Raw genomic sequence first — 18795 nt, 5'->3', positions numbered from 1 at the left:
ACCCACTATTGTGACCCAGGCTTGGAAATTATCCACTGACAGTTCCACAGTATTCACGGGTCACACAGGGCAGCCCCATTCAGGGTACTGCACAAGGGCACGGTTTCTAGAAGGCAAGGATCTTTGAAAGCCACCTTGGAAGCTGGCTGCCACAGCAGTTGCCTTGTAGTACGAACCACCACCACTGTAACAGCTAACTTTTCTTCAATAATTTGTACGTACTGTGCCGGAGACTTTATATACATCGTCTGTAATCCTGACAGCAAGCCTATGAGCCAGGTGCTCTTGTTATTCTCATTTTACGTACAAGGAAACTGGAGCTCAGAGAGGCTAACATCTTGCCGCAGGTCACAGAGCCAGTATGTGGCAAGTGAAATGAGCATCCGATCATGTCTCAGACAGTCCTGAGCTCAAGTACAGCTTGTGCTATTTTCCCTTGTGGTGCTACTGGGACTGTCGTGGCGAGTAAATGAGAAATGTCTGGGAACTACAGAGCATGATACGGAAGTCCATGGGTAGATAAAATTCTTTCCTCCTTCCTTCTGCAGCATAAAACCATGTCAGAGGCATACATTCAAGATCAGAGTGTCTGTTTTTTGGTAAACAAGAGACATACAGCACTATGTTTCTTACTTTTATTAAACCAACTTTAAGAAAGACTGACTGGCTCTGTAGGACGAAACAATTAGCATTGGCACCTATCACATTTCCCGGAAACTGAGTGTCTTGTGCTTTTGATGGAATTCTAAAGAACTGGGAAGGAGGAAAGATGAGACTAATAGAGTAAAAAGAATGGTTTCAACTCCTGCCCAGCTTACATGGCAAAGAGGTTGGGAGTGATTTAGTAGACATATGAAAATAACAATTGAACTTAAAGAGGGCTTTACATTTGCCCAAATGATTTCAAAGACATTACTATATTTAAAAAGTGTGTGTGTGTGTGTGTGTGTGTGTGTGTGTGTGTGTGGTGTGTAAGAGTGAGAGAGAGAGAAATGCTGAGAGTAAGCCAGGCACGTTAAATCATTCCCAGAGTTGAAGTTCATGTGCCCAAAGGAACCCAAGGACTAAGGAAACAAGAACTACAGCACTGAGTCAGGTCCACTGTCTTTCCATATTCCCAATGTTTGGAGGCAAAGGAGCAGCTGTAGGGAAAATTATTTGCCTCCCTGGGTATCATTATCAAAGGCAGGGGGCCTCTTCCCAACATGCTTCCTGGAAAAGTGCACATACCCACATACACCGGAAATTTTGCATAAAATTTTAGAGGCTTTAAAATTCCCTGAAGCTCCTGGGACAGTCTCCTTAATGTTCATGGGTCCCAGGATAAAACCCCTGAATGCTAGATCATTTAAAGAATTTATTTATATTTTCCATATGTATTACAACTACTTGGTGGTACGGAACTTGCTAAACTTTCCTACGTCACATCACATTTTCTCATTATCTTGAACCCTCATTGGTATTTTAAAATTTTGACCTGATCCACTTTAGCCTTCCTGTTTCCAGACTAGAGCAGGTAATTAAAAAGTAAAGTCACTGAGTCTCAGCGTCCTCGAGGGTGTCTCCAGTGCATCCCAAATCCGCGGCAGTCATCTGCTTTATAACTTCCCTCTCAGGCAATCGGCCCCAGCACCCACAACCTCCTGACTCCTCCACACAGGTACAATTTATATACAGTAAATGTCATGCTTTTTAGCGGTGAATTTTAGGATGCAGTTCTATAAGTTTTTGCAAATGTATAGAGTTGTGTAACTGCCACTATAATCAAGATTAGAGCAGTCCTACTGCCCCCCAAAGTTCCTTTGTGTCCCTTTGTACTCTCCCCCAGCCCCAGACCCTGGTAACCACTGTTCTGATTCTGGTCCCTACAGTTTTGTTCCCTGCCCCTCTGGGTCTTATAAATGAAATCATACAGAATGCAAACTTTTAGAGCTGGATTCTTTCTCTTTAGCTTGCTTTTTATTTTTTTATGGGTTGTCATTTTCTGAGTTAAAGAAAAAGATTTATATAATTTATTGGCTTTAAGGATAATAGACTTAATAAGAGCAAAGATAAATGTTGAGCTGGTTTCATGCTTTGAAAATAAAATTAGATTCTGTGTTCATTTTAAAAGAACCGTGACCCAGGAGAATTGACAGGACTGGTGGGTAGGTGGGAGTTTCTAGGCAGGGGAGAGGAGGCAGGGGCTTGTCCTGGGGTGATGGGGAGGGGAGACAGCAGGCAGATCTGGGGAGAGCCAATGAGTTCAGCACCGACAGCCTTCCTCTAGCGTAGTGTGCGTTTTAAATTCATCCCTGTTGTTGCATTAAATGATGAACTACAATATGTTTATCCATTCCCCAGCTGATGGGCACTTGAGTTGTTTTCAGTTTTTGGCAATTCTTTGCTTTAGTCTTTTGCTTTATTTGGGGTGGGGGCGGGAGAGTGGAGCACGAAAGTGTCATCCCATTTTTTTGACCATCTAAATTCTTAAGGATTTTCATTAGTGCTCTCTGGAAGCCCCAATTGCATTGGTGCAGCTGTTCTTTCTGCCTTTATATTTACTTACCTTTTCTGCAAACTGGTCAAGGTGGACACGGTGCAGCCGAAATACCCCATGTGGCCAATGCTGTGTGCACGGAAGGCGTTAGCCTCTCTGCTCCACCTGTGGCTCCGGGATCGCCAGCCTGCCAATCGCCTGCGAGCTTGTTAGAAATGCAGACTCTCAGGCCCCCCGCCCCCAGATCTACTGAATCAGAGTCAGCATCTTAATACGATCGCCAAGTGTGTCGGATGCATATTAAAGTTTGAGAAGCGCTGGTCGTATTCTGCACTCGCTGCTAAAAGTAAACTACGTATTTTTTTTAATACGATTTGGCCCTTTATTCTAACTTTCTTCTTTCCTCCCTGGGGTACACTCATTTTGTAGTTGAGTAAAGAACTCCAGCTTGGGTCTGGGGAGGGGGTGAGCGCGCATCCTCGGAGGATGTAGGAGCAAGGGAGGAAGGAGAGCCGAGGAGGCGGCGGAGAGCCGAGCCTGGGCAGTAGTGAGATCCTCGCAGCCGGACCGGGCAGGCGACCAGACGCCGAGAGGCCGGACCCTCCGCGCCCCCTTCGGCGGCCCCTCGGAGCCGGGACACGCGGCGCAGGACGCGGGCGGCGACGCGCAGCCGGGGCGCTGGCAAAACTTCGCGGAGCCGGGCCGGGCCGGGGCGGGCGGGCCGGCGGGAGGAGGGCCCGGCGGGAGGGCGGGGCGGCGCGGCGAGGGGCGGGGTCAGCGGCGAGGCCGCGGGGGCAGCGACGGCGCCTGGCAGCTGGAGCGGCGGCCGCGCCATGTGGCTGCTGGTGCCGCTGTGCCTGCTGCTGAGCGGCGCCGCGGGTGAGTCGGGGGGCGCCCGGCGAACTTCCCGCGGGGCGCGGGGCGCGGCGGCCGGGCTGGGATCGCGTCCCCTCCCGGCGCGCGGGCCGCGGCTCCGGGCGTGGGTGTGCACGGAGGGCGGACCCCGGCGCCGGGCTGGCCGGGACCCCGCCGAGGGGCCGCCGCGGGGTGCGCGCCGTCCTATTGTGTGAGCGTGCGCGCCCGGTTGTGTGGGGTTGTGTGCGCGGGCGGGGCTTTGTGTGCAGCCCGGCTCTGGGGAGCCCGGGAGCCGCCCCGATTGGGCGTAGCTCGAGTGTGTCTGTGTGTGTTGTGTGTGTTGTGTGTGTTGGGGAACGGAGCAGGGGAGGGGGAAGGAGAGAACTCTTCCCTGATCTCGTCTTCCGAGACGCCCTTGCTCTCGGTGCGGCGTTAGTCTCCCCAGGGCCTCTTGCCGAGTCTCTAACGTGCACCCTCCAGCCTCAGTTTCCCCACCTGCACCGCGGGACGTGTAGCATCGCCGCTTCCTTCCATTCCTCTCTGGGACTGTGTTTAGTTTGGGCAAAGTGAGATGAGGCAGGGCTGGACATGGGAATTTTTCTTTATTTCCCACTGATCCTGGGAGCAGAAGCTTTATTTAAGTCGTGTCTGACCACCCCACGCGCCCGGCAGTGGGCACCTGACCGGCTAGGGGCTCTGGGAGAGGACCCCGGGCTTCATCTGGAGGCCCTTTGAACCTGACATCACCACAGCGCGTGCATCCTGGGCCGGGACAGCGGCAAACCGCCTTCCCTCCCAGACAGCGTGCCGTTCCCAGGAACTTTTCTGCTGACAGTGGGCACGTTCCGAATTCCAGCCTGGGAGCCCTTCCTCTCTGCCCCTGCCCTCCGGGCCACAGCTGTCGGCCGCCCCTGGCCACCCCTTCTCTGCTGGGCCTGCCCTTGGCCCCCTGATGTTTATTTCTGGGCCACTGATGCCCAGAAAGTGGGTGACAGGGCCCGGCGAACTTTCTTTACCAGAATCTTGCTTGCCTGGCGTTTGTGCCATCCGCCTGTCTAATTTAAGTCTGTGATTTTGCCAAACGCTTCTAGCAGGTTGCTGGTCGAGGTGTCTTTGGTGGTGTGTGTTTTGGCTAAGTTGAGGCTGACTTTGTTCTGAGCTCTCCCTTGGAGATGTGAGTGTTTTAAGGGGAAGTATCCCCCCTTCCTTGAATTCCCTGGTCCTGGGCATCCTCAGAGTCCACTGGGCAGCCTTAACCCCCTCTCAGACCTATGACATCATCCCACTCCTCTGAGACTCCATTTAGATGTCCATGGGTTTGCTTGGCTTCCAGTGAGGGGCTAGGCCTCCTGGTAGCTGCTGTGGCCTTTTTAGCCTGGTCTGGGTGAGAGTGCCTTGTTTCTCCTGAACTCCTGGATCACCCTTGGGAGAGGGTTCTAGACAGGGTATTGGGCAGCCGGGTGCAGGTGTGAATTATTTGGAGGCTGTTGGAGCAGGCCGTTTTCTAGGGTGTCTCAGACATGAAGACCTGCCTGGATTCACACCTTTAATTTGCATAGCCATGGTGTGTCCCCTGATAACTGAGGACAGTCTGGAAGCTGTGTGTGTGTCCTCAGAGAGCTGTTGTGGCCCACTGGACACTGTTATTTATTGCGTCACCCAGTTGGTACTGGGTTGCTTCAGTTAAGTGTCCATCTCTGTAAAAATAGTTGCAAAGTTAATTTTGTCCCTCTCTGGTCAGCACTGGTTATTTATGTGTGTGTACATATAAAACAGGGCTAAAATAAATAAAATTGTGTGTGTATGTGTGTGTGTGTGTGTGTGCGTGTGTCAGGGGTGGGGGGCAAGGACAGCCTAGCTATCCCTCGTGGTAGAGGTTTTCCACTATCTGTGGGCTTTGAATTACCTTTATAGTTGCTGCCTTAGAAACCTCTAGGCAGGTTGGAGTGTGTGCATTTTTCGTGTTACATTAAGCATCATCTTTTTAGCATGGATTCCGCTTTGACCTGAGTGTCGCCAGAAACAGCGCTCATCGTTTTTCCTAATGCTGACCAGGTGCCCCTGGGCTTCCAGCCTGTAGAGCAGCCTGCGTTGTTCATTTTGGGGTGCACAGCCAGACCAGAAACCCCACCCTTCCTTCCCATATGCTACACCTTTATCTTCTTTTGGGAAGTTGATAAAACAAGAGAGACTGTAAAAGCAGTACTTTGGATTTTTGCCTCCGTCGATAGTCTGTGAAAGAAACCTGGGTTAAAGAGAAGCCCTTGTCTGGGTCTCTGTAGGGCTGGAAGGCCACTGACATTCCAAGAACAATTTGAAGGCCTTTGTTATTCAGGAAACTTCTCAGACACCTTCGTATGTATTTTTTTTCTTCCTTTGTTTTTATCGTTTGTGTTAGGGCAGTGAAGCATTGATTCTGGCTGTTATTATTTTTTTAATGTATCCTGTGAGAGAGCCTCAGTCCAAGTCACATGATCTGATGGCCATTTTTGCTGCATTTGGGTGAACTTGGTGAGTTTAAGTTCCTGGGTCTTGAGACATTTTAATAGTGGCCATGCTGGATGGGTAGTCAGTCTTCTCACCTCCTCCAGGGCTGTCCTGTGCTTAGACCCCCTGACATTCCCTTCCTATCAGTGAAAAGGTTTGATGTTCCCATGTGTACTCCCAGGAGTTGAGTATTGACCTTCTTTCCTGGAAAGATCTGTTTAATGGTGTGAGGGGTGGGTTTTATTTTTTTTAACTAGCTGAGTATCTGTGCACAGCCCAGCATGGCTGAACTCGGGAAGATGAGGCCACTGCCTGCCCCAAGTACAAATAAACATACCTTGTTGCTTTTCATCTTCAAAGAGATTGGACTAAGGCTACCTACTGGGGTGTGTGGTGTTTTTTCCTGACAGCCCAGTTGGGCCAGGAATAAGGGGGGAGGAACACAGATGTGAGTAGCAGAATGTTGGGAGGGTAAATTCTGGGCCTTGTAGACTGATGTAGACACCTTTTGGCCAAAGTTTCCAGGGTAAGTTGAAAGTGGGCTTGTACTGTCACTCTCTTAAATCAGTTTTGAGAATGTGGAGTTCAGAAATGCTTATAATCAAATAATCTTGTATTAGAGACTTGGCCTTAACAACCTTGCCTGTTTGCATGGGCAGGGGAGGAAGAGGAACCCAGTATTTGTGGAGCATCTCCTGTGTGTGAGATGCTTTGCTCTCCACTTTAAACACATGATCTCATGGACATTTTCCAACAATATCATGTGGCAGGAAATTGCTTTATGGTTCAGGAGAGATCAATAATACCCCAGGTACCACAGCCAGGGCTGAAGCCTAAATTGTAACTTAAGTTTCTCCTCGCCCCCAACCTGGGCTTTTCCCACTGTTGCCAGGCTTCCTGTGTAGTAACTCCGTGCCTTTCCTCCAAAAGCTTTTGTGAATTAACACAGTCGGTGAGATTGTTTACACGAACGCTCCACCTCCCCAATCTGTTCGCTGTTTGGTCACTGCTCTGAATTTATTCAACAGATATTCTCTGGAGGACACGTTGGTGTTCATGGTAAATGTATAAAAGAAATCTCAATCCTTAAGTAAAGATGGGACTTTTTCAAAATAACTCTGGTCCTTTTGCTGTGCGCACCAGTGAGTGGGAAGCCCAGCAGGTGGGAAGATGCTACCAGCCAAGGTTCGATTTCTTGACCTGAATTGTAGTTACAGGGCCATTTGTTTTCATTCTATGAGTTCTAAATTTATATTTCCCCCCTTTAAAAAGGTTTAATTGTATTTTGTAATTAAAAAATAAAAGACACTATATACCGTGGATGCACCTTGGAGTGATGGAACTGTTTTTAGCTATGGGATTGCCCCAGGGACAGATCTATTTTTGGTTGTTGAGGGTTTTTTTGTTTGTTTGTTTTCTTTCTTTCTTTCTCTCTCTCTATCTCTCTGTCTCTGGAATGTTTTGGAAATGCTTGGGCCATTCTAACTATGCAGTTGTTTTAGGTTTTTTTTTTTTTTTTTTTTTGCTAGTGCGTCAGCCCGACAATCAGGAAGATTTTTAAGAGGCCCCCTTCTGTGTGTGCTTGTGCGCATGTGTGTGTGACTACCTTTCTTCTATTGATTGTAATTGTAAAAGGATCTACTCACGTGGATGCTGAGGAGTATCCTTAAAAATGTTTGCTGGGAGAACAGCCAGATACTTTAAAGATGCAACATTTGCTTGTCACGTTATTTGCTTGCTGTTTTAATATTGCTTACTGTAATAAGTGGACTTTTGCAACAGGGTTAGAGGGATAGCAAATGTTAATTTGAGGTAGGATTGTTAGGTCTTCTGGAGATGGTTGCAAGGATGGGGTTAGTCTAGTGCAGGGTTTCTCAGCTTTGGTACTGTGGACACTTTCGACTGGATAGGTCTTTGTTGTGGGTGCTGTCCTGTGCCTTGTAGGCTATTCAGCAGCATGACTGGTTCTAGATTCCAGTACCAGCCTCCTCCCCACCCCCCTAGCTGTGACAACCGGAAATGTCTCCAGCTATTGCCACAACACCCTGGATGGAGAACCCCTGGTCTGTTGTGAGCACGCATCCTTGCCATTCATCGAGAGCATCACTACTGCCCATCCTAAAAATGTCTTCTGGGGGCAGGGGGTCAAGATGGCATCCTACTCCCAAGGGGCCATTGGGCTCCTGCTTTCTGTATCCGTAGCCACGCAAGTTCTATGTGAAAACACATTCTTACCTAGAAATGCCCTCAGCACCGACCCTTTCCCTCGCACCTCCCCCTTGTGCCATAGTGAAAACTTCTGGAATGTTCGATTGTAGATTTGGTCCCCTTGGGAGAAACATCTGCTGAGAAAGCAGGCCACAGGCAGGTGGCAGCTGGCCCCCAAAGCCACCTGGTTCCCTGAATGTTAAACTTGAGAGGTTCACCAGTCTGGAGGGCTAAAGGAGAAAGAGTTGCCTGAAAGTTTGCCGTGGAAGTCTCGTGTTGAAATCCTAACCCCGGAAGTTCCCCTTTCTTTATTGTACAGAGTAGTTATTGTTCTTCGTGTCTCCCCTTTCCCTCCCCATTATTCCTTCTCCCTTGTCATGAAAAGGCTTTACAACTTGAGTCGGTTCTGCAGGTGGTGGGGAAGATCATCTCTGCTAGCGGCAAACTGCTTTTTACAGGTTTTCATCTTACACTTTCTTCTCTGAAGTCTCTTTAAAGTTATGCTCTATGTCGCTTTATAACACTTCAGTTCCTTTAAGACACTTTTCCTTCTAGCTGTCATTTTTCTTTGTTCCTTTCCTAACCTTCCTTGAGATTTTTGTTACTTCTTCTCTTCAGACTAGCCACATAAGTTGTCTGCTTGATGTTTTCTTTTGGGCATGAATTTGCAGGAGGAAAGGTGGTACCCAAAGGGAGAGGATGGGCTTCCTGGGAAGACGTGCACGTTGTCTCAGTTTAGACATGTTTGTCTCAGATCATGCCCTCTCGGAAACACCTTCTCCAGTGAGGAGCTCTGGTTTCCAAGCATGTGGATATCATTTTCCTTTTTGTCTTTGGGTAACTAGAAAGTTCTTAATGTTTTATTTGGGCCGTTCATTAGCATGGTATCAACTCTGCCACACCCGGGCACTGTGTGTGCTGCAGGGGTGCAAAGTTATGTAAAACTTGTTTTTTGCCGTTGACGAACCAAACGATCCACTGATGGAAATGAGATGGTTTTACCTTCTTTAATTATCTGGGAAGGGTAGAAGCTCTTTCCCCCCAGTGGCATCTCAGGGGTCATTTTCTAAATGTGAGCTGTACTGATGGATCTTGGACCCTGATGGGAACAGACCTGTGTAGATGTCACAATGCCCTGGCAAACATGGGTATCCTGTCTTTGGTGATATTTAATTAATGTGTCATTCTTGAACATGTTTCAGAGGTGGTGACACGTGTCCTAGCTTGCTTCTTTCGCTTTCCACATAAAATGTTGGCATATGTGTGTTGGCACTCTTAAGATCTAACTCTATGCTTCTGAGATTTGAGCAAGAAATTCCTTCTATGGCTTTTGGACAACAGCCTTCTTTATATTATGGTCATACACAATGTGTGTATGTGTGTGCAATATATGTATACACACCTTGGTGATATATATATGCTGTATATATAGAACCTCTCTTAGCCCTTAATCTTACTAGATTGAAAACTCCTTGAGGGCTGGGATCATATGTTAAACGTATATGTCGTATTTTTTATTTCTTTTATGGTGTCTAGGAGAGTCATGGAAGGTTTACACTGTCTGGCAGGGTGTCGAGCGCTTTATATGTATTATTTTGTTGTAATCTTCTTGTATTAAAAACACTACAAAAATAATACACCAAGTACATGCTCATGATACAAAATCCAAACAAAATAGAAGCAATGGCCATAAAACGTTAGTATCTTCCTTGATCTTCCTTTTGCATCTCCCTCCCCTCTCCTAAGTAACTACTATCTGATATATATCAATTTAACCTTAACATGCATTTATATGTATATACACATACGCGCACAGATATAGTTTAATGAACTCATACTTGTCTCTGTAGTTTTCTGACTTGATTTTTTTACTTAACTACATTTCATCAATTCTGCGTTGAGCTGCATGAATAGGTCACACCTGTGTCCTGTTGTCTGGACATGTTGGGTATTCCAAAGCATGTGGCAATCTCTCTTACCCCCGCTTGTGCTGCGCAGTGCGTGAGCGGGCACTCCTTTGGCCTGCCTCTCAGAAGCTCGGTGTGCAACTTCAGCTATTTGTGAATACCTTCCTTTTTTAAGTCTCTCGAAGTGCTTGGCTCTTGCTTTGCAAGCAAATATGGAATTGCAGTCATTTCCTCCAGGGATAGATATTTACTTCACTGTTACCAAATTTATACTGTTTCCCTGCCTTTTTTGTGTACACACTAATTTTCCATTTCAGTGCCAAATTTTAGCATCATCCTTTAAAAGGCAGCCTAAATAGCAGGTAAGTTCAAGCTGTGCGGTACCAACAATGCACAGAACCCGACGGAAGTGACGACACACGAACAGCTGTGACTAGGTTTACCCAGGCACTGCCGGTGATACATAAATCACAGCTGCCGCCCGCCCTGTGCTGTCAGAAGATGTGGCTGGCCATCAGGCACATCCTGATGTTGGAGATGTTACAATGTCAAAGAGATGTGTCTTCTTGGCCGTCTTTCTTTGAGCTCTTACGTTAATATACCTGTCCATTCTTTTAAAAACAGCTTTCTGGTGTGTGCATATACTGTTATTTATTTAATGCTTCCTCTGCCGCCGGATCTTAACTTCATTTTCACAGCAGTTTATTCAGGGAGGTGGTATGTTCTGCCGTTTTATAAGATGAGGACACGAACAGGTTAAGTCATTTTCCCAAGCCCTCATCCGGTAAGAGGTTGCACGTTGATCTGGGCAGCTTAAACCTGTGCTCTTAACCGCTGGCTCTACTGCTTTGGCATGGAGTAGACATCCAAGTCCGTTTTGTTGGAAGAAGGAAGTGCACCGTCTGTCTTGTGCTAGAGGGTTCTATCACTGATAGTGATGTCAGTATTGACTTCGTGTTGCTGTGTTGGGTGGTAAGATATGTTAGAGAGCCAGTGGAGTGGGTGGCATCTCAAGTTGATTTTATTCAAATGGCGTATCTTTGGCAAATTGAAACTGATGTTCTGCCATTCCCCTGTGTGGAGAACTTACCATTATAGGTGTTGCAGTTGGCCTTTGGAGAGGCTTGATTTATTAAAAGAAACAAAAACAACAATAAACAAATTATTTCCAGCATCAGGAGACTTGCCTTTGAATATGTTAATAATGGAGAAAATCTTTCCCACTTTGATGGGCATATTTTGTTGAGATACCAACTGAAAGCAATTTCTTTTAACTCAGTACTTTCCTCAAGTAGTGCTGGGTGCCACATAGAAGGGCCCACTGTTTAAAAAGTCAAGAAATAGATTTTCTAGACAAAAATATAGTGCTGATGATAATCCTTCCTATGAAAAGAGAAATCAAGTTTTTTTATTTTTATTATTTTCTGACCCCGAGCTTAAGCTGGGATGGTTCATGTATAGGAGAACTAGCGATTGAAGTCATTTATTGTGGAAGGTGAAATTTTAATATGTTGCTCCAGAAAGAAGCTAGAAGTAATTGGTCCCATCTTGTTACCTCAAGCCAAGGAGCAGGGGTGGCTTGTGAGAAAGTAATGCTGCCGGTCTGTGGAGTGTTAATAACTCTAGGCAGACCAGGATGAACCTCGGGATTTTAAACTCACTCCCAAGTTCTCTCCAGAGAACTGAGAACCGGACTCTCCTTTTCATGAGCCATTGTGAGAGACTGGCGATAAATTGGGTGAATTCACTGGTGCCCAAATTCAACTGCGATTTTTGACAAATGGCGCAGTGTGCAGACGAGGCCGTCTCTGTCTTGGAGAGCGGCCACGAAGAGGGAGGGCAGCCCTTCAGCTTACTCTGGGACAGGCCTTCGGCATCCGGGTGCTGGAGGGTTGTGGAATCTATGAATAGCTTGATTTAGAAGACTTGCAAACCCAAGGTGCTAGTGTTCCAGGTGGCAGCGGACACCGTGTGTTTGTTGGCATAGAGAAACGAAAGCATAAGGGTGTTTAATTTTATTGCGTTAAAAATCCCTTCTCATTATTATAAGGCCCCGTGAGTTTAGCTTTGGGAATGTCAGAAGTGTGTTGTCTTTGATGGCATTACTGGAACATTTTCCTTCAGCGTTAGCCTTGAATCAGAGCAGTGTTCTCCAGGCGCCGTTAAACTAATTGGACATGGCTGAAAAATGAGCCCTCGTCACACTTGTAGTTCCACACTCAGTTGAAAAAAGCCTCTTCATTGATTTGGAAAGTTCTAAATTTAACTTGTTTTTTTTTTATTATAAAAATAAAATGGGGGAGTTTGGGGAAGGGAAGAGTGATTAACAACATAGGGTATTTCATCAGAGCTAAAGCCGTAAAAAAGGATGGATGCTAAGAGAAACCAGAACGGAACTGGATAAGGTGTTTCACAGACAGATGTATAAAGACATTGGCGTAAGTTTGATTAGAAAGGATGATACTGGCAAGTGAGCACAGAAGGCAGGGAGCGAGGGAAGCAGGACAGGAAAGAGTCGATGCTATCATCACTACTGTAAAAGAGAGAAAGTTGGAAAGAATGACTTTTACATCAAGAGTAGTTGGTATTAATGAAAGATGGAACTAATCTTGTAAATGTTATAGCAAAACTACTAACACTGGTGAAACCTATGAAGGTTAGCGTTGATATAGTAGGTTAAAGCTTTAGCATTCTCAAAGTTCATTTATGCTATCCAAGTAAATGATAATGACAATACAAGAAAAGCTAACGATGTTGAAAATATAATAAGGTTGTCCAGCTTTTGAATAATAAACATACCAGAACAATCAGAGATGACCAAAAATTGGAATATATAAAAAAATTAAAGTTAAAAAATTGGAATATATAGTCAGGGAAAGGAACACTGTCCAGAATGGAGGGGGCAATATGGCTTGAAAGTAACCATAAAATGTGACTTGGTAGCAATCTGGAACAGAAGAAAGAACTCTTCACCTTTCTTGTGAGACAGGATGGCTCCGTTGTGTTATTTGATGTCTACCTTGTTTGCTGTTATGCTCCAGCACCTGAATCAGTGCTTGGCAGGTAGGGTTTCCTGTAAGTTACCTACAAGAAGGAATGGCGGGATCATTAAAGATACTTGACTATAACTTGGAGGAGTGAAGGAACTGGGGGAGTCAGAAGACTCCAGGTGAATGAAATTTTCCTGGCCACGCTAACTTTGCCCTTTGGTGAAGAATTGTTTTTCCCCCTCTAGATTTCGGAACAGTCTTGTTGTTCTTCAAAGACCTGCAAAGATTTTCTTTACCAGAGACACCCTAGGTTTAAAAAGACAAAGAGAAAGGAGCCTTTGAGAAGGAAATGGATTAGAGCATTTTAAATCAGGTGATTACATTATGAGACTAGCATGTGGCCTATATAATGGGTTTCTGACAGATTAAGGAAAACTGCTGTGGGTCTTAATTCCATTTAAAGGGAATTTACGTAGTTTACCTAACAAATGGAAGTTACCAAGAGGAAAAATTGAAAACAGCTCTGTTGTATAAAATATCAGCCTTAAAAGTGTTAAATAGTAAGAAACTGATGGGATGGATATCTTCTGGTCTCATTTAAAAGGAAATAAACATTTGCTGGTAGAAACCAGAGAAATGATTCCAGGAAGGAAGTGCATCAGTAAATATAATCTTAGAGGTAAATGGAGGGTGATATAAATGCATCAGTTATAAGACTAAGTATAAAACAAAATGTTACTAATTCTGATTTTTTTGAAAAACCACCCATCCGCTCATTATAGGAGACATAGTAAAAATCAAGCAATATAAATAGAATGAAAAAAATAAAATCCATTTTGTAAGGGCTGCTTTTATGGTATCAGATAAGTAATTTCATAGTAATAAGCATTAAAACAGATAAACAGAGTTACTGCAAATGGCAAAAGGTTCATTAAATAACAAATATCTAGATGATCATGCCACACAAAAAAGACATGAAGAATGAGGAACGTAACGAAAGGATATTGAAGCTTCTTCAAGTATAAAATTAGCTAGTTCTTGCCAAATTTTGGAAGGTTAAAATATTTAGAGAATACATAGTTTTGATGCTTTAAATAAAAAGTCCGTGAGAATAGGGAAATGCCCGGATCTAAGGGGTGCTGAGGACTGGGTGTTTGAGAGTGCTGGGTGGAACCGACCCGTTCCTCCACACACCTGCTCCCTGGATCTGCGGAAGTGCTTACTAACGGAAGCTGTGGGATAAAATCCTTCCTGCTAATGAGATGAGAAGGTTGATTAACTTCACTGGGCTTAGTGAGTCTGACACCAGTGGCTGCCCAAGGGGTGTGTGTTGGTGGGAATTTACAAGAGCAGCTTAGGGCCTGTCATGTGGATAGGAGAGAAGGGCTTGAAGGCTACCGAGAGGAAAAGTGTATTTTTGCTATTATATACAATTAAGCATTCACAGTATTTAAGTTATTAGGAAACATTTTCCTGGTTGAGTATAGATAACGTATTTTCTCTTTAAGATTATAGCACACGGATTATTGAGTAGAGCTTTGCCATTCTAAGTGTAGTCTGGCAACATTAGCATCACTGAATCAGAATGTGCATTTTAACAAGGTTCCCAGGTGATAAGTGTGCACGTTAAAGTTTGAGAGGCCCTGATGTGGTGGCTGAGAATACAGGCTTTAGAGTGAGTCAGTCAGCCTGGGTTCAGATTCCAGGTCCCTGCCTTGACTTGGGCTAAGTTTCTTGAACGTTTTCAATCTGTCTTCATCTGTGAATAGGGAGAGTAATGGTCCTGACCATGAGGAAACATTTTGAATGAGATAATGCATGTACAGCTCTTAGCCTTTATGATTGCCCATTAAGTGTTTATTAGTAATAATCAGATTTACTGTAAAAATTTGGACCAAAGGTAGAAGCACATAACTTAGAGTTTTATAACCTAAAGGTTTTTAACACATTGATTGATTTGTTTATTTTTGATTTTACATAGTTTTAATCATACGTGGAATGTGATTTCATGTCCTGCTTTTTTCACTTACGGATGTCGCATAAGCATTTTTCCGCATTGAACCAATGTGTGAGAACAAGTAGTCCAACGTCACAGAACGGCTGGGTGTGTTCTTTGATGTTGGCTATAAAAAAAATCTACCCACCCGAGCCAGTGACAGGCTGTCTCACAGCTCGCCTCATGTCCTCGTCTACACGTGGAAGTTGATATTACCTGGCCTATCTCATTTTATCTGATAGTCATGAGGACATGATGAGAATCCTGTAGTATGTGAAACCAGCTAATAAAAAGTAAAATGTCGTACACATCTATGTTACTGTAAGTGGGTCTAGGAAAAGCCTAAAAACATAACTACCCATTGACTCCACAATTCTACGTCTAGGACTTTATCCTAGTTAAATAGTTTTCGATGCATACAAAGGTTCAGCTATGAGGATACCTGTATTGGTGGCAGTTTTGTTTATAGTAGTGAAACGCTGGAGGCTAACAAAATACTCAACTAGTTGGGGTGAGTTATCATATCAGTGTACTAAAAAACTACGCAGACAGTGAGAAGGATGCTATAGACCTGCGATCTCCAGTAAACTAGCCATTAGCCACATGTGGCTGCTTACATTTAAATTAGGTAAGATTAAATAAAATCAAAAATTCACATTTGGCCTATTTCAGGTGCTTGATAGCCTCGTGTGGCTGGTGGCTACTCTGCTGGATGACACAGGTAGAGAGCATTTTCATCATTGAAGAAAGTTCTGGTGGACAGCACTGCTCTAGAAGAATAATTCATACCTGGGAAGAGAGTTCTTACGAAACAGGGTTCAAATCTGTACTGCGTGTGTGTGTGTGTGTGTGTGTGTGTGTGGTGTCAATTGCCCCGTGTTGCTTAGGGCAGAGGCACAGCATATCCATTTCTTTGTTTTTCTAAATTCAGTCTGATCTCCCCTCGTTGACCCCACACACCAAGAGCTGGAGATGCCATGGAAGCCAGTCAGTCGTTCAGGGCCCTCCTCCTGTAGGTTCTTTCAGGACTTTTTGGGTGCCTGGCCCGGTAATGGGTGTTACTGGTGCTTTTTGTTCCAAAGCCTGTGGCCCAGTTGGATGTTCTTGTCTTCTAAACTCTTTAATCCACCTCTTCCCATCAGTTAACTGTTCCCCACCTCCCACATTTGACAGCAGTGATTTCCAAGGACTAGGGGAGAGGAAGCCACTCTGCCCCCTCCCTCGTTCAGATTGGTGGGGAAGTATTACCTATTGTGTGGAAAAACGGCAGAAAACCCAGCTGATTGAACAGTCACAACGACCCATCCTCCTCGATTCATTTGCACAGGTGTGTGCTGCTTTTGTCTAGTTTGCAAACCCTCGTGGACGCTTCCTTGAGAGGCTTCTGCAGTCACTGGACCCTCCGTCCCTGCCCCTCCCAGCAACATCGCGCCTCCTTGCCAGTGGGGTGAGCTGACACAAATAAAGATGGTGTCGGTGCCCTCGTGATGCCTTGTTTCTTGTTGGATTTTTAGCACATGATTCTGGACAGCTTGACGGAGAAGGAATGCTGTCTCCCAGCTGGTTCACTTCCCCACAGCTAAATGCAGCCTTATGTAGCGTGTGTCCTTGTTTGCTGTCTGGTCTTACTATTAATTTAGTCTGTGCCTGTGTTTGTAGACAGTTTCGCAGAGAAAGCTTCCCGTTCACCCATTTGAAACCTGACTACTGAGTCTCCTTTTCTAGAAAACTGCCCTCTCACGTGCAACTTTCAATCACAGAATTAATCTCTGGTTTCTTAACGGCTGCCTCTGCCTTGTATTTTGTTCTTGTTGAACTTAACATGCAGTATCACAGTTTGTTCCCTGTACTTGAATGGTTATTAAACCTAGATGATTATATAATAAGAGTAACCTGGGTGCTTTCAACTGTATACTTTTTAGTTGCTTTAAAGTCTTCAATCTTTTCAAAATCGTAAAAGATCTGAGAATAATGTAACCAACATGAGTGTACCTATCAAACAGATTTATCAGATTTTAACATGTCATTTTAATTTAGATTTTCTCTTTAAAGAAAAGATACATTTTAAAAGAAAAATGTATAATATTACAGATACTGTCAAAGACTTTTCTTTATTTCATTATTTTCTTTCCTACCCCAGAGGTCACCACTATCCTCAAGTTGGCATATATCCTTTCTGTCCATGTTTTTAACCTTTTACCACCAAAGTGTGCATCTATACCCCGTGCATAGGATTTTAAAGGATACATAGATGCTATAATATTGCCTTTACTTTTGCAAATAGGTTTTTAAATTTACTCTTATAATTTTGAGGTCCATCTATGTTGCGACATATAGATGTATTAATAATTTATTTTAACTTCTGTAGAGTATTCCATTGTATGAATATACTACAGTTTGCTCATTCATTTATTAACAAAACATTAGGTTATTACTGTGACTAGCAGTGAAAAATTTTGTGCCTAATAGCAAGACTTTCTCTGTAATGTTATTCTGGAAGTAGAATTGCTGATCAAAGCGTTTGCACATTTTCAACTTCTCTATGAAATAGTCCTACCCATTTATGCCCTCATTAGTAGTTTATGAAAGGGTCTGTTTCCCTGCCTTTCTTCCAACATTTGGAATTTAGAGTTTTTAATTAGTTTCCCCAAGGTGCAAAGTGGAAACTTGCTGTGTTTCTCGTTTTTTTTTTTTTTTTTGAGACAGGGTCTTGCTCTTTTTCCCGGGCTAGAGTGCAGTGGCATCATCATAGCTCACTGCAACCTCAAACTCCTGACTCAGGCGATCCTCCTGCTTCAGCCTCCAGAGGAACTGGGACTGTAGGTGCATTCCATCATGTCTGGCTGATTTTTAAACTTTCCATAGAGACGGGTTCTCACCATGTTGACCAGGCTGTTGCTGTGGTTTTAATTTGCCTTCCCCTGATGACTAGTGAGGGGAGTGGTTAGCTGTGGCCAGGCCTGCCCAGAAGCAAATATAGATGGAAGACCCAGAGGCCATTGGGCACAGGCAGATAAAAGGTGGCTGTTCAGTGTCGCCTTGGTAAGAATGTCCAGGACAAACTCTGGACCTGAGGGCTGGGTGCTAAGGTCTGATTCTTCCGGAGAGCAGAATGTTTGCCATGTGCATGGATTCTGGCTGCCCCCAGGGCTCGGAATATAGAAGGTTGTGAGCCACAGTTCTGTGCTCCTCCATCCCGGTGGGTGTTTCACTCTGTGAGGCTGCAGCGGCCACTGAACCAAGGGTGCTCCACCGTGAGAAAATCAGCAAAACAGCAAAACAGCCACTTTCTAGGCTTCATTTCCTATGAGGTACGAGGGAGTGGCAGTTCAGAGGGCCGGCTCAGGCTCATGAACCAAATGCTCTGAGGTCAGAGCCTGGCTGTGTGACCTCGGGCCAGTTACAGAACCGCTCTGCCTCAGTGGGCGCTTTGCCCATAAAAGGGGTGTAAGGTTGATACCAGCCTCAGAGCATTCTTGGGGAGAGTAGACGAGATCATGCATGTGGGGTGCTTAGCCCAGGGCTGGTACTGAATGAGACCTCGGTGAGTGAGCGTCTAATGACTGTGTGAGTTGTGCTTCAGTTTGTACAGCAGCCTATGGTAAGGTTTTTGAATTTTATTCTAAAAACAATGAGAATATTTTAAAGCAGGGACTACTGTGATTCCATTTGTGGTTTTAAAACAGAGATAGGCCAGGTGTGGTGGCTCACACCTGTAATCCTAGCACTTTGGGAGGGTGAAGCTGGAGGACTGCTTGAGGCCAGGAGTTCGAGACAAGCCTGAGCAACATGGTGAGACCCTGTCTTTACAAAAAATAGAAAAATTAGCCAGGTGTGGTGGTGCGAGATAAGTCTCAGCTACTCAGGAGGCTG

General features: G+C 44.9%; 1 protein-coding gene across 1 annotated transcript in view; it reads left to right on the top strand.

The window, feature by feature from the left end:
• The first annotated feature begins 3258 nt into the window (after positions 1 to 3258).
• LDLRAD3 (low density lipoprotein receptor class A domain containing 3) overlaps positions 3259 to 18795 on the top strand; it is a 258525-nt gene continuing 242988 nt past the window's right edge. Inside the window, exon 1 of the mRNA XM_012649579.1 lies at positions 3259 to 3358. Within this exon, the coding sequence (XP_012505033.1) occupies positions 3313 to 3358 (46 nt within the window). The 5' untranslated portion in view covers positions 3259 to 3312. The remainder of the gene's footprint in view (positions 3359 to 18795) is intronic.

The sequence above is a fragment of the Propithecus coquereli genome, unplaced genomic scaffold, assembly GCF_000956105.1.
Source record: "Propithecus coquereli isolate 6110/MARCELLA unplaced genomic scaffold, Pcoq_1.0 Scaffold30, whole genome shotgun sequence".
NCBI lineage: Eukaryota > Metazoa > Chordata > Mammalia > Primates > Indriidae > Propithecus > Propithecus coquereli.
Note: the sequence above shows the minus strand (reverse complement) of the source record. Positions and strands in the feature narration are given on the sequence as shown.